This window comes from Poeciliopsis prolifica, unplaced genomic scaffold (genome assembly GCF_027474105.1).
Source record: "Poeciliopsis prolifica strain line A6 unplaced genomic scaffold, Auburn_PproV2 SCAFFOLD001, whole genome shotgun sequence".
Classification (NCBI taxonomy): Eukaryota; Metazoa; Chordata; class Actinopteri; order Cyprinodontiformes; family Poeciliidae; genus Poeciliopsis; species Poeciliopsis prolifica.
The window spans coordinates 4,149,688-4,163,767 of NW_026562376.1; the positions used below are offsets into that span (position 1 = coordinate 4,149,688).

The 14,080-nt window shown below is 46.1% G+C and overlaps 1 protein-coding gene across 1 annotated transcript; it reads right to left on the bottom strand.

Moving 5' to 3' along the window:
- Nucleotides 1–4,017: 4,017 nt before the first annotated feature.
- Nucleotides 4,018–6,024, bottom strand: LOC129363015 (GRAM domain-containing protein 4-like). The gene has a single exon (XM_055034910.1). It carries the CDS (start codon nucleotides 5,965–5,967, stop codon nucleotides 4,360–4,362), a length of 1,608 nt encoding a protein of 535 aa, XP_054890885.1. The 5' UTR covers nucleotides 5,968–6,024; the 3' UTR covers nucleotides 4,018–4,359.
- Nucleotides 6,025–14,080: the final 8,056 nt, after the last annotated feature.

Genomic DNA, 14,080 nt, shown 5'->3' on the forward strand with positions numbered 1-14,080 from the left:
TATATATATATATATATATATATATATATAGCTGACTGGATAGCTCAATACATAAGGCATCAGTATATCACCCGAGAGGGCAGGGTTCGAATCCAGTCTGGGTCCTTAGGCAAGACCCTTCAAGCTACTGCCTACCTCATACCATGAGAGATACTAAGTTGCATAACATGCCGGCTCAGACATCGCCCGGCCAAACAAGGTCTGCGTCAGGTGTTGGGGAACCAGAGCACCTTGATGACAAATGGGCTACTGGAACAAGACGGAAATGGGCGAGAGATGAAAATGTGGATCTGTTGGAATGCTACTACTCAAGTAACCCTAGTGAGAGAGGTTACATGCAAAGACTGGGGAAGGAATGGTCACTTCGACATCCCCAGTCAACACTAAGTGCTAAACAACTAGTAGCTCAGTGTTCCAACATCCGCAAACGGCAACTGCTATCACAACTTGAGATTGACGAGATACAACACAAATGCTACGGCAAAAGGGAGGAACCCAGATGTCAGAACTGTGGGGACTTAACTACAAGTCCCCACCCAGTGAGGGGATACACGGCCCCAATGAGCGAAACAGAGCTGAACGAGACAGCTGCTGACCTGAGAGAGAGAATCATGACCCGAATGACAACCAGGCCTCCTCGGCGCCAATTACAACGGCTGAGTGAAGTACCATCAGAAAGTCTCATTGAGAATGTGAATGCAGCATTGAGAACGATCCCTACCAACACCATAACAGAAACCAATGAGCTGATCTACAACTCAGCATCAGTGATCCTTGAGATACTTGGCTATAAGAGCAACCATGAGACCCAATACCCACCATGGAAAAGACGGTTAGAGGCTAAAATCAAGGTAACAAGGAGGGAAGTGAGCCAACTGTCAGAGCTCCACAAGGGTACAATGAAAAGACCAGTACCCAGAAAGTACAGACAGATGCCCATACCTGAAGCACTTGAAACTGCCAAACAGAGGCTCCAAGCCTTGGCCAGCCGCCTAAAGAGATACACAAGGGAGAATGAATCCAGAAGGATTAACCGGCTCTTCTCCACTCAACCAGCTAAGGTGTACTCTCAATGGCAGGGTAATAACAACAGAGCAGACCCACCAAGGCTGGAGACTGAACAATACTGGAAAGGCATATGGGAAAGGGAGGCGTCCCACAACAGCAATGCACAGTGGCTGATCTCTCTACGAGAGGACCACAGCAACCTCCCTGAGCAAGCCCCGGTAACCATCACTGCGACAGATGTTCAAGAAAGAGTCTCAGGCATGAAAAACTGGACAGCACCAGGGCCTGACTTGATCCATGCCTACTGGCTAAAGAAACTCACTGCTCTCCATGAGCGACTGGCAGCCCAAATGAACCAGCTGCTACAAAGTGGGACTCACCCTGAATGGTTAACTGAAGGGCGGACAATCCTAATCCAGAAGGATCCATCAAAGGGTCCAGTCCCACCCAACTACCGACCAATAACCTGCCTCTCCACAACCTGGAAGCTCATGTCAGGCATCATAGCGGCCAAGATAAGCAAACACATGGATAAACACATGAGCACGGCACAGAAGGGTATCGGTGTAAATACCAGAGGAGCCAAACACCAACTCCTCGTAGACCGCACAGTTGCCCGAGACTGCAAAACCCGACACACCAACCTGTGCATGGCTTGGATCGATTACAAGAAAGCCTATGACTCAATGCCGCATACTTGGATCATTGAATGCCTAGAGATGTATAACATCAACAGGATTCTGAGAGCCTTCATTGCAAACTCGATGAAGCTGTGGAAAACCACCCTTGAAGCCAACTGCAAACCACTTGCACAAGTGTCCATCAAATGTGGCATATACCAAGGAGATGCTCTGTCCCCGCTACTGTTCTGCATAGGCCTGAACCCCCTCAGCCAAATTATCAACAAGACTGGCTACGGATACCGACTCAAAAATGGGGCCAACATCAGTCACCTCCTCTACATGGATGACATCAAGCTGTATGCCAAGAGTGAGCGAGACATCGACTCACTGATCCACACCACAAGGATCTACAGCACTGACATTGGGATGTCATTCGGACTAGAGAAGTGTGGTCGGCTGATCACAAAGAGGGGGAAGGTGATCCGCACAGAAGGAGTCTCACTCCCACAAGGAACAATAGCAGACATAGAGGACAGTTACAAGTACCTAGGTATACCACAAGCAAATGGCAACCTCGATGAGGCCACAAAGAAAGGAGCCACAGCTAAATACCTCCAACGAATAAGGCAAGTCCTGAGAAGCCAGCTCAATGGCAAGAACAAATCCGTGCGATAAACAGCTATGCCCTGCCAGTAATCAGATACCCTGCTGGAATAATCAGCTGGCCAAAGGAGGAGATAAAAGCCACAGATATTAAGACTAGAAAGCTACTAACCATGCATGGAGGGTTCCATCCCAAATCCAGCACCATGAGACTGTACACGAGCCGCAAGGACAGAGGCAGAGGACTAGTGAGTGTGAGAACCACTGTCCAGGACGAAACAACTAAGATCCATAAATACATCAGGGACAAAGCCTCAACAGACAATGTGCTCAGTGAATGTCTCAGACAACAGGGAACGGAGGTTGAGGTGCCAGAGATACCATCATGGGAGGACAAGCCCCTACATGGGATGTACCACCAGCAAATAACCCAAGTGGCTGATATCAGTAAATCCTACCAATGACTGGAAAAAGCTGGACTCAAGGACAGCACAGAGGCCCTCATCCTGGCCGCCCAGGAACAGGCCCTAAACACCAGAGCAATAGAGGCCCAGATCTACCACACCAGACAAGACCCAAGGTGTAGGTTGTGCAAGGAGGCCCCTGAGACAGTCCAGCACATCACAGCAGGGTGCAAGATACTGGCAGGGAAAGCGTACATGGAGCGACATAACCAAGTGGCAGGCATAGTGTACAGAAACATCTGTGCAGAATATGGACTGGAAACCCCGAGATCAAAGTGGGAAACACCCCCAAAGGTGGTGGAGAACGCCAGAGCTAAGATCCTGTGGGACTTCCAGATCCAGACAGACAAAATGGTAATGGCGAACCAACCAGACATTGTCGTAGTGGATAAACATCAGAGGAAAGCCGTTGTGGTAGATGTAGCAATACCAAGGGATTGCAACATCAGGAAAAAGGAGCACGAGAAACTGGAGAAATACCAGGGCCTCAGGGAAGAACTGGAGAGGGCCTGGAAGGTGAAGACCACAGTGGTGCCTGTGGTCATCGGGGCCCTCGGGGCAGTAACCCCCAAACTGGAGCAGTGGCTACAACAGATCCCAGGAACAACATCAGACATCTCAGTCCAGAAATGTGCAGTCCTTGGCACAGCCAAGATACTGCGCAGAACCCTCAAGCTCCCAGGCCTCTGGTAGAGGACCCGAGCTCAGAGGATAAGAACCACCCGTGGTGGGTGAGAAGGGAATTTTTTTACATATATATATACACACACACACACACACATATATATATATATATATGTAAATGTAAATAAAGGAATTATTTTTTTTTATTTGCATTTTTAATGTTTCTCAAATAAAAATAAAAATATGTATATATGTAAATATACCTATATATGTGTATGTATATATATATATATATATATGTGTGTGTGTGTGTGTGTGTATATATATATATATATACATATATACACATATATAGGTATATTTACACATATGTGTGCGTATATATATATATAAATGTATATATATATACACATATATGTATATACACATATGTGTGTGTATATATATATATATACATATATATATATATATATATATATATATATATATATATATATATATATATATGTCTTATTTTAGAAAGAAGGAATTTATTTATTTTTATTTGCATTTTTAATGTTTCTCAAAAAAAAAATATATATATATATATATATATATATATATATATATATATATATATATATATATATAGTATATCCTGGTGCTCCTCCCGCGTCGTCGCCTCCTGGTCGTCCCAGTGTTCCCTCGTCGCTTCCTGGTGCTCCTCCCGCGTCGTCGCCTCCTGGTCGTCCCAGTGTTCCCTCGTCGCTTCCTGGTGCTCCTCCCGAGTCGTCGCCTCCTGGTGCTCCTCCCGCGTCGTCGCCTCCTGGTGCTCCTCCCGCGTCGTCGCCTCCTGGTCGTCCCAGTGTTCCCTCGTCGCCTCCTGGTGCTCCTCCCGCGTCGTCGCCTCCTGGTGCTCCTCCCGAGTCGTCGCCTCCTGGTGCTCCTCCCGAGTCATCGCCTCTTGTTGCTCCTCCCACGTCGTCGCCTCCTGTTGCTCCTCCCGAGTCGTCGCCTCCTGGTGCTCCTCCCAAGTAGCTGCAGCACCAGAGTGCAAGTCACTCTATATTTGCACACTGCAGAGCTGCCTGTTCAAACACTTTTCTCATCTGGGAGGAGATGGCTTGATACGCCCGTTTGCTGTGTATCATTGCAGTAAACAAGAGTGGCTTTTTGGTGGTTGCCGTTGCAATTGACATCCCCCTACCTGAGCCGGGCAGTCCTGGTATAAGTTTATACCTCTTGAATTCTGTGATGTCCTTCAATTTTACAGCTGTGTGGAACTTAGTTATGGAGTTCTTAAAACACAAATAATTCTCTGTGACATAGAGAACTCCATAACCGCCGAATTCTTTTGATGTTATATTCCTGTCTCTATTCACCATATAGCAATGCCAGCCGGTCTTAAACTCAGGCACAGGTTGCTCTGTCTCTGGGATGTTAAACATTTCATGAAATGGTTTTTTCTTTTTCAGGAAATGGAACGGGCTGCCAACGTTTCTGAAATGAGCAGCGGTGAAGCTGCTCAGTCGAGCCCTTGTTGCAGCAAACAGGCTGTGGCGCTTGTCGTCTTTGTGATCTTGCAGCTGTGAGTCGACGGGTAACTTTTCCCAGAAAACTGCGAAGGTGTCATATCGTTTCTTTAGGTTGGGGTAAGTGTTAAAGATGGAGTCAACGATGAAGAACTTTAAGCCGGCAGAAAAAACTAAGATTGATCCCATCATCTGATATGGTAAAAAGCATGAAAAGAAGAAGAACACCCACAGTAAAATGTAGAACTTCATGGTCGTGTCTGGCTTGACCCACATCAACAGATTTTTTCCCTTCTCGAGGGAGTCGGCTATCAGTCCAAACAGGTTCTGGGTTTGATGAAGAACATCGTGAACCTGATGGAGCTTCTCTCTCCATGACGGGTGTGCCTTTGGAAGTCCCAGCGGCTCAGTCAGCTCCGGGACGATGCTCCAGTTAATCTTCCAGCCTTTTGTAATTAAATAATTCAAAGAAAGGCGGAGAATTAATAGCAGCAGCAACATGGGGATGGTCCAGCCATGCCACGCTGTGTAGAGGTATGTGACAAACCAAAATAGAGACAGGTGTCGAGAGTTCCAATTGCACAGGGCATCCAGGTTATTGCAAAGATTTTGTAGTGGAATGGCATCTCGTTCCGCCCGTTTCATGTTCTCTTCTAACTTCTTAGGCCTCAGTTTGTCCTCTTTCTTTACAATTGGCTCCTCTGGCTGGACGAGTAGATCTCCAAAGTAATCTTCGAATTGATGGGACAACTTTTTCCAATAAGTGTTCCACACAGAGTCATTGTCATTCGGAGGTGGTGGAATGTGAGACGACTCAGGTGACATATCTTCAACCTTTCTTTTATCTCTGTGGTGTTCCTTCCTCAGTTCCCGTTGAAGTAATTTAATATAATTCTCATTTTTTTCAACCTTCTTCCTTAGCAGCTCTTGTTCTTCGAAGGAATCTTGCAGCCGTCTCTGCATCTCTTTGATTTCCCCCGCTGTCACAGGAATTATCTGGGCTTCCTGCTCCAGTTCTGAGTCAGATTCACTCAGCTCATCCTCGCGTACTTTAGTCAAGTCTTCATCGCTGGAGTCAAGTGAGATTTGTGGCTCAAGGCACGGAAAATGGATTTTCTTGGAGCACTTCGACATTTTTGCTGCTGCTGATTCGAGTGTCTGACAGAACTTTATGGGCTCAGTGTTGGCGCACAAGACATGCAAGCTTTAGAACTTCTTTGATCTATTGTGATGTACATGATGTCTTTTATGACCTCATCAGTGAGGTCACTGGAGGTCTGAGGCAAGGTCTGGCTTCTGATCGTTGTTATGGAAACGATCAGATCAGTTCTGCATGAGTCAAGCTGAAATAACGACTAAATACTTCAATAATAAGTCATACTTTTTATTTATTTAACATGAAGAGATTAACAGTAGATTTCTATGTGATTGAACTTTTGCGTTTGTGGTTTTCCGCTCCAGCGCCCTTAAAACTGTATCTCAACCCTGAATAGGATCGCCGCCCATCCCGTAAAATAGGAGTCGTCCATATTTGGCCGTTAAATATGCGTCCCGTGTTGAACCGATACATAACTGTCCCATAGACGCCTGTAATAAACACATCAACATTAAGTTTAACAATAATGGCCAAATATATATATATAAAAAAAAAAAAAAAAAATTCCCTTCTCACCCACCGCGGGTGGTTCTTATCCTCTGAGCTCGGGTCCTCTACCAGAGGGTCCTGGGAGCTGACCTGCACATTTCTGGACTGAGATGTCTGATGTTGTTCCTGGGATCTGTTGTAGCCACTGCTCCAGTTTGGGGGTTACTGCCCCGAGGGCCCCGATGACCACAGGCACCACTGTGGTCTTCACCTTCCAGGCCCTCTCCAGTTCTTCCCTGAGGCCCTGGTATTTCTCCAGTTTCTGTGCTCCTTTTTCCTGATGTTGCAATCACTTGGTATTGCTACATCTACCACAACGGCTTTCCTCTGATGTTTATCCACTACGACAATGTCTGGTTGGTTCGCCATTACCATTTTGTCTGTCTGGATCTGGAAGTCCCACAGGATCTTAGCTCTGGCGTTCTCCACCACCTTTGGGGGTGTTTCCCACTTTGATCTCGGGGTTTCCAGTCCATATTCTGCACAGATGTTTCTGTACACTATGCCTGCCACTTGGTTATGTCGCTCCATGTACGCTTTCCCTGCCAGTATCTTGCACCCTGCTGTGATGTGCTGGACTGTCTCAGGGGCCTCCTTGCACAACCAACACCTTGGGTCTTGTCTGGTGTGGTAGATCTGGGCCTCTATTGCTCTGGTGTTTAGGGCCTGTTCCTGGGCGGCCAGGATGAGGGCCTCTGTGCTGTCCTTGAGTCCAGCTTTTCCAGCCACTGGTAGGATTTACTGATATCAGCCACTTGGGTTATTTGCTGGTGGTACATCCCATGTAGGGGCTTGTCCTCCCATGATGGTATCTCTGGCACCTCAACCTCCGTTCCCTGTTGTCTGAGACATTCACTGAGCACATTGTCTGTTAAGGCTTTGTCCCTGATGTATTTATGGATCTTAGTTGTTTCGTCCTGGACAGTGGTTCTCACACTCACTAGTCCTCTGCCTCCTTCCTTGCGGCTCGTGTACAGTCTCATGTTGCTGTACACGTTGTGGTAGATGTAGCAATACCAAGTGATTGCAACATCAGGAAAAAGGAGCACGAGAAACTGGAGAAATACCAGGGCCTCAGGGAAGAACTGGAGAGGGCCTGGAAGGTGAAGACCACAGTGGTCCCTGTGGTCATCGGGGCCCTCGGGGCAGTAACCCCCAAACTGGAGCAGTGGCTACAACAGATCCCAGGAACAACATCAGACATCTCAGTCCAGAAATGTGCAGTCCTTGGCACAGCCAAGATACTGCAGGACCCTCAAGCTCCCAGGCCTCTGGTAGAGGACCCGAGCGCAGAGGATAAGAACCACCCGCGGTGGGTGAGAAGGGAATTTTTTTTATATATATATATATATATATATATTCAGAAAGCTTTTTTAAAACTATACTATTATTAAGGTGGCAGGGGGAAAATAGCAATATAAATTATTTTATTATATTTTTCCATTATGACAGGTGAGGCTGAGCCTCACCTGTCTCCCCTGCCATAGTTACCATAGTCACTGATAACTATGGCAAACAGTGACAGTTTAAAAGCCCACTGACACTTTCTGAAACTATGACATCACAATGTGACTCCAAAGGCAGAATTTTGACATCACCAGCGATTATAAAAGTTCCTCACATCGATCTACTGATGTCACAACCTGTTAGCAGCCGTTGGTGATACGTTTGTCTTGAGAGTTCGTTTAGCAGTTCACAGTAAGATCTTCAACTTTGTTTGGTGCTCATTTCTTTAGGAGATTGACATCAAACTAAACTTGATATTTTACAGAGATTCTAGAAAAGTGATTTTAATTAACAACCCAAATCAACGAAAGGATACAATGCAGTCCAACCAACCGACAGTCGAAGAGGTCGCATCTGACAACATTTGTGGGCAGGGAATTACAGCCACCCAAACCACTCAAGCGCAAAAAGAAGATGTCATTTGCAGTGTGGTGGGAGCTGCACGCAGCTGAGGAGCTGAAGAAGTCTGCTGAGAATATTGAACTGCAGGACTCTTCAATGATGGTAGAAAGTGAATCGATTACCAACGTATTGGAGACAGTGGATGAAAAAGGGGACAAACAGCTTTCTAAAAGTAAGCGCAACAAGAAGACCCCACTGTTGTGGAAATCCTTCCCCGAGGAAGGTGCTTGCATTGATCTTTCGGTTTTTGCTGAAAATGATGATATGATTAATGGTCCTCTGGCAGAACAACGAAGTCATCAGGCAGCTTTGCCCAGCAGGGGACCGAAGACTTTTTGGAAAACGCTTCCCGACTCTGAGCCTCATGTAGATGTCAGTTTTTTCACTGATATCACTGGAACAAAAAATGTTTCAATGGTTTCACGAGAACGTGACGAAAGCGCTTCCTTGAAAGAGGAAAGTTTTCCTGAAAACACGACGATCTCTACCACACAGCCAGACGCTGAAGAGCAAAACATCTCCAGCTCACTAAAGAAAGTCAATCAAAAAGGGGACAAACAGCTTTCTAAGAGTAAGCGCAACAAGAAGACCCCACTGTTGTGGAAATCCTTCCCCGAGGAAGGTGCTTGCATTGATCTTTCGTTTTTTGCTGAAAATGATGACATGATTAATGGTCCTCTGGCAGAACAACAAAGTCATCAGGCAGCTTTGCCCATCAGCGGACCGAATACATTTTGGAAAACGCTCCCTGACTCAGAGCCTCATGTAGATGTCAGTTTTTTCCCTGAGATCATTGGACCCCAAAATGTTTTAATGGCTTCACAAGAACGTGACGAAGGCGCTTCCTTGAAAGAGGACAGTTTTCCTGACAGCACGGCAATCTCTACCACACAGCCAGACGCCGAAGTGCAAAACATCTCCAGCTCACTAAAGAAAGTCAATCAAAAAGGGGACAAACAGCTTTCTAAGAGTAAGCGCAACAAGAAGACCCCACTGTTGTGGAAATCCTTCCCCGAGGAAGGTGCTTGCATTGATCTTTCGTTTTTTGCTGAAAATGATGACATCATTAATGGTCCTCTGGCAGAACAACGAAGTCATCAGGTAGCTTTGCCCAGCAGCGGACCGAAGACATTTTGGAAAACGCTCCCTGACTCAGAGCCTCATGTGGATGTCAACTTTTTCACTGATATCACTGGAACAAAAAATGTTTCAATGGTTTCACCCTACCCCTCTGAAAAAGCAACAAGTCATCCAAAGTGTGAGTGTGTAGCCAAATTGATGGACTTTGAACTGGTGCATATTGCTGTACAGAAGTACCTCATGAAACAACTTGATGAGATGTCTGCAATAAATAAGAAGCTAAATGCTACAATTAAACAACAAAAAGATTTGATGAGAAAGATACTCTCCGTGAGAAGACAAAGAAAGAGTCCAATGGTTTCTGTTGAAACTCAGACAGAGTCAGAAAATCGCCCACAAACAGTTGATAACCAGTCTGCTGCAATGGAAACAGAGCAAGACGCACAAGAAACAAGCTATCAGTTAAAGCCAGTCCCTCGAACACTTTGTACGCAAGCTGAGATACATGTATTGGACACCAGATGCCATCTGAAGCCAGTCCGACAAACACTTTCTCTGCAACCTGAGATACATGTATTGGACACCAGATACCATCTGAAACCAGTCCCACAAACACTTTCTATGCAACCTGAGATACATGTATTGGACACCAGATACCATCTGAAACCAGTCCCACAAACACTTTCTATGCAACCTGAGATACATGTATTGGACACCAGATACCATCTGAAACCAGTCCGACAAACACTTTCCATGCAACCTGAGATACATGTATTGGACACCAGATACCATCTGAAACCAGTCCGACAAACAATTTTTAGGCAAGCTGAGATACATGTATTGGACACCAGATACCATCTGAAACCAGTCCGACAAACAATTTTTAGGCAAGCTGAGATACATGTATTGGACACCAGATACCATCTGAAACCAGTCCGACAAACAATTTTTAGGAAAACTGAGATATTTTTATTTCTAAGAGATCAGCCCTCTGAAACTCAGTGGGCTGATCTGAATGGGTACCAGGATGGGCAGACAAAGCTGTACAAGACATCTACAAGTCAAAACAGAATAGAATTGACAAAGAAACCTGGCTCTGAATCGGAAACCTTAAATAATGACACGGTTTCTGGAGCAAGCAGTAAACAGGGAGTTTCAGAAGCAGAAGGGCTTCAGACAGCCTCTGTTATAAACCAGATTCTAACTAAAGAAGAAGTGATCATTCAGCAGATCATTTCAGAAGAATTGACTGAATCTAAATGTCAGAAAAAGAAGCAGATGACAATGAGAGCTGAAATGGAAGCTGTTGTCATCCCAATGGAGACGAATAACAAGTTGATTCAAGACACTAAAATACCAAGAACTGATTTAGACATCGTACCAGAGTTCCCCCAGACAACTTCTGTGCAAATGGGGACAGAAGGGGAGAGAGACCAGAGACCACAGACAAAGGTCACATTAAATGAAGATACAATACAAACATCAAGTCAGGACTCAGAGACTCATGCAGCAGAAGAGTCAGCTGAGGAGAAGGAAAACTGTGATCAAGAAAGACCCATGAAAAAATTATCTCTGTGGAAACGATTTAGGAAGGCTGTATCTCCGTCACTTCTGCGGAAATTCACAAACAGAAATAAAGTCCATCCACTGTAGACATGAAATTATGTCTCCAGCACATTAGATTTCAAAGCTGGCTGATTGGGAGTAATTGGATAAAGAAGTTCAGATGATGTTAATTGGACATTTTAATATTAAAAAGCCAGGACACGGGGGGAAATGTCTCCCCGTGTAGGTGTGGGTTCACTCCGGGCGCTCCGGCTTCCCCCACATTCAACAACATCACTGCTCAAATTCATCTATTTCAACATTTTCATTTCTAACTCGAAACATGAGATAAGACAACCACATTTATTCATTAAAGGCAGATTTGGAAAAAGAAAATGTAAACAACATGGAACAAAAACAGACTTTTAGAAGTCTGAACCAATACTAATTGGAAAAAATTTTGAAAACTATAAAATAAAATAAAAAATTCCCTTCTCACCCACCGCGGGTGGTTCTTATCCTCTGAGCTCGGGTCCTCTACCAGAGGCCTGGGAGCTTGAGGGTTCTGCGCAGTATCTTGGCTGTGCCAAGGACTGCACATTTCTGGACTGAGATGTCTGATGTTGTTCCTGGGATCTGTTGTAGCCACTGCTCCAGTTTGGGGGTTACTGCCCCGAGGGCCCCGATGACCACAGGCACCACTGTGGTCTTCACCTTCCAGGCCCTCTCCAGTTCTTCCCTGAGGCCCTGGTATTTTCCAGTTTCTCGTGTTCCTTTTTCCTGATGTTGCAATCACTTGGTATTGCTACATCTACCACAACGGCTTTCCTCTGATGTTTATCCACTACGACAATGTCTGGTTGGTTCGCCATTACCATTTTGTCTGTCTGGATCTGGAAGTCCCACAGGATCTTAGCTCTGGCGTTCTCCACCACCTTTGGGGGTGTTTCCCACTTTGATCTCGGGGTTTCCAGTCCATATTCTGCACAGATGTTTCTGTACACTATGCCTGCCACTTGGTTTATGTCGCTCCATGTACGCTTTCCCTGCCAGTATCTTGCACCCTGCTGTGATGTGCTGGACTGTCTCAGGGGCCTCCTTGCACAACCTACACCTTGGGTCTTGTCTGGTGTGGTAGATCTGGGCCTCTATTGCTCTGGTGTTTAGGGCCTGTTCCTGGGCGGCCAGGATGAGGGCCTCTGTGCTGTCCTTGAGTCCAGCTTTTTCCAGCCATTGGTAGGATTTACTGATATCAGCCACTTGGGTTATTTGCTGGTGGTACATCCCATGTAGGGCTTGACCTCCCCTGATGGTATCTCTGGCACCTCAACCTCCGTTCCCTGTTGTCTGAGACATTCACTGAGCACATTGTCTGTTGAGGCTTTGTCCCTGATGTATTTATGGATCTTAGTTGTTTCGTCCTGGACAGTGGTTCTCACACTCACTAGTCCTCTGCCTCCGTCCTTGCGGCTCGTGTACAGTCTCAGGATGCTGGATTTGGGGTGGAACCCTCCATGCATTGTTAGTAGTTTTCTGGTCTTAATATCTGTGGCTTTTATCTCCTCCTTTGGCCACCTGATTATTCCAGCAGGGTATCTGATTACTGGCAGGGCATAGCTGTTTATCGCACGGATTTTGTTCTTGCCATTGAGCTGGCTTCTCAGGACTTGCCTTATTCGTTGGAGGTATTTAGCTGTGGCTCCTTTCCTTGTGGTCTCATCGAGGTTGCCATTTGCTTGTGGTATACCTAGGTACTTGTAACTGTCCTCTATGTCTGCTATTGTTCCTTGTCGGAGTGAGACTCCTTCTGTGTGGATCACCTTCCCCCTCTTTGTGATCAGCCGACCACACTTCTCTAGTCCGAATGACATCCCAATGTCAGTGCTGTAGATCCTGGTGGTGTGGATCAGTGAGTCGATGTCTCGCTCACTCTTGGCGTACAGCTTGATGTCATCCATGTAGAGAAGGTGACTGATGTTGGCCCCATTTTTGAGTCGGTATCCGTAGCCAGTCTTGTTGATAATTTGGCTGAGGGGGTTCAGGCCTATGCAGAACAGTAGCGGGGACAGAGCATCTCCTTGGTATATGCCACATTTGATGGACACTTATGCAAGTGGTTTGCAGTTGGCTTCAAGGGTGGTTTTCCACAGCCTCATCGAGTTTGCAATGAAGGCTCTCAGAATCCTGTTGATGTTATACATCTCTAGGCATTCAATGATCCAAGTATGCGGCATTGAGTCATAGGCTTTCTTGTAATCGATCCAAGCCATGCACAGGTTGATGTGTCGGGTTTTGCAGTCTCGGGCAACTGTGCGGTCTACGAGGAGTTGGTGTTTTGGCTCCTCTGGTATTTACACCGATACCCTTCTGTGCCGTGCTCATGTGTTTATCCATGTGTTTGCTTATGTTGGCCGCTATGATGCCTGACATGAGCTTCCAGGTTGTGGAGAGGCAGGTTATTGGTAGTTGGGTGGGACTGGACCCTTTGATGGATCCTTCTGGATTAGGATTGTCCGCCCTTCAGTTAACCATTCAGGGTGAGTCCCACTTTGTAGCAGCTGGTTCATTTGGGCTGCCAGTCGCTCATAGAGAGCAGTGAGTTTCTTTAGCCAGTAGGCATGGATCATGTCAGGTGCTGTCCAGTTTTTCATACCTGAGACTCTTTCTTGAACATCTGTCACAGTGATGGTTACCGGGGCTTGCTCAGGGAGGTTGCTGTGGTCCTCTCGTAGAGAGATCAGCCACTGTGCATTGCTGTTGTGGGACGCCTCCCTTTCCCATATGCCTTTCCAGTATTGTTCAGTCTCCAGCCTTGGTGGGTCTGCTCTGTTGTTATTACCCTGCCATTGAGAGTACACCTTAGCTGGTTGAGTGGAGTGGTTATGGTGTTGGTAGGGATCGTTCTCAATGGTACTTCACTGATGGTACTTCACTCAGCCGTGCACATTCGGGTCATGATTCGGGTCATGATTCTCTCTCTCAGGTCAGCAGCTGTCTCGTTCAGCTCTGTTTCGCTCATTGGGGCCGTGTATCCCCTCACTGGGTGGGGTGGGGACTTGTAGTTAAGTC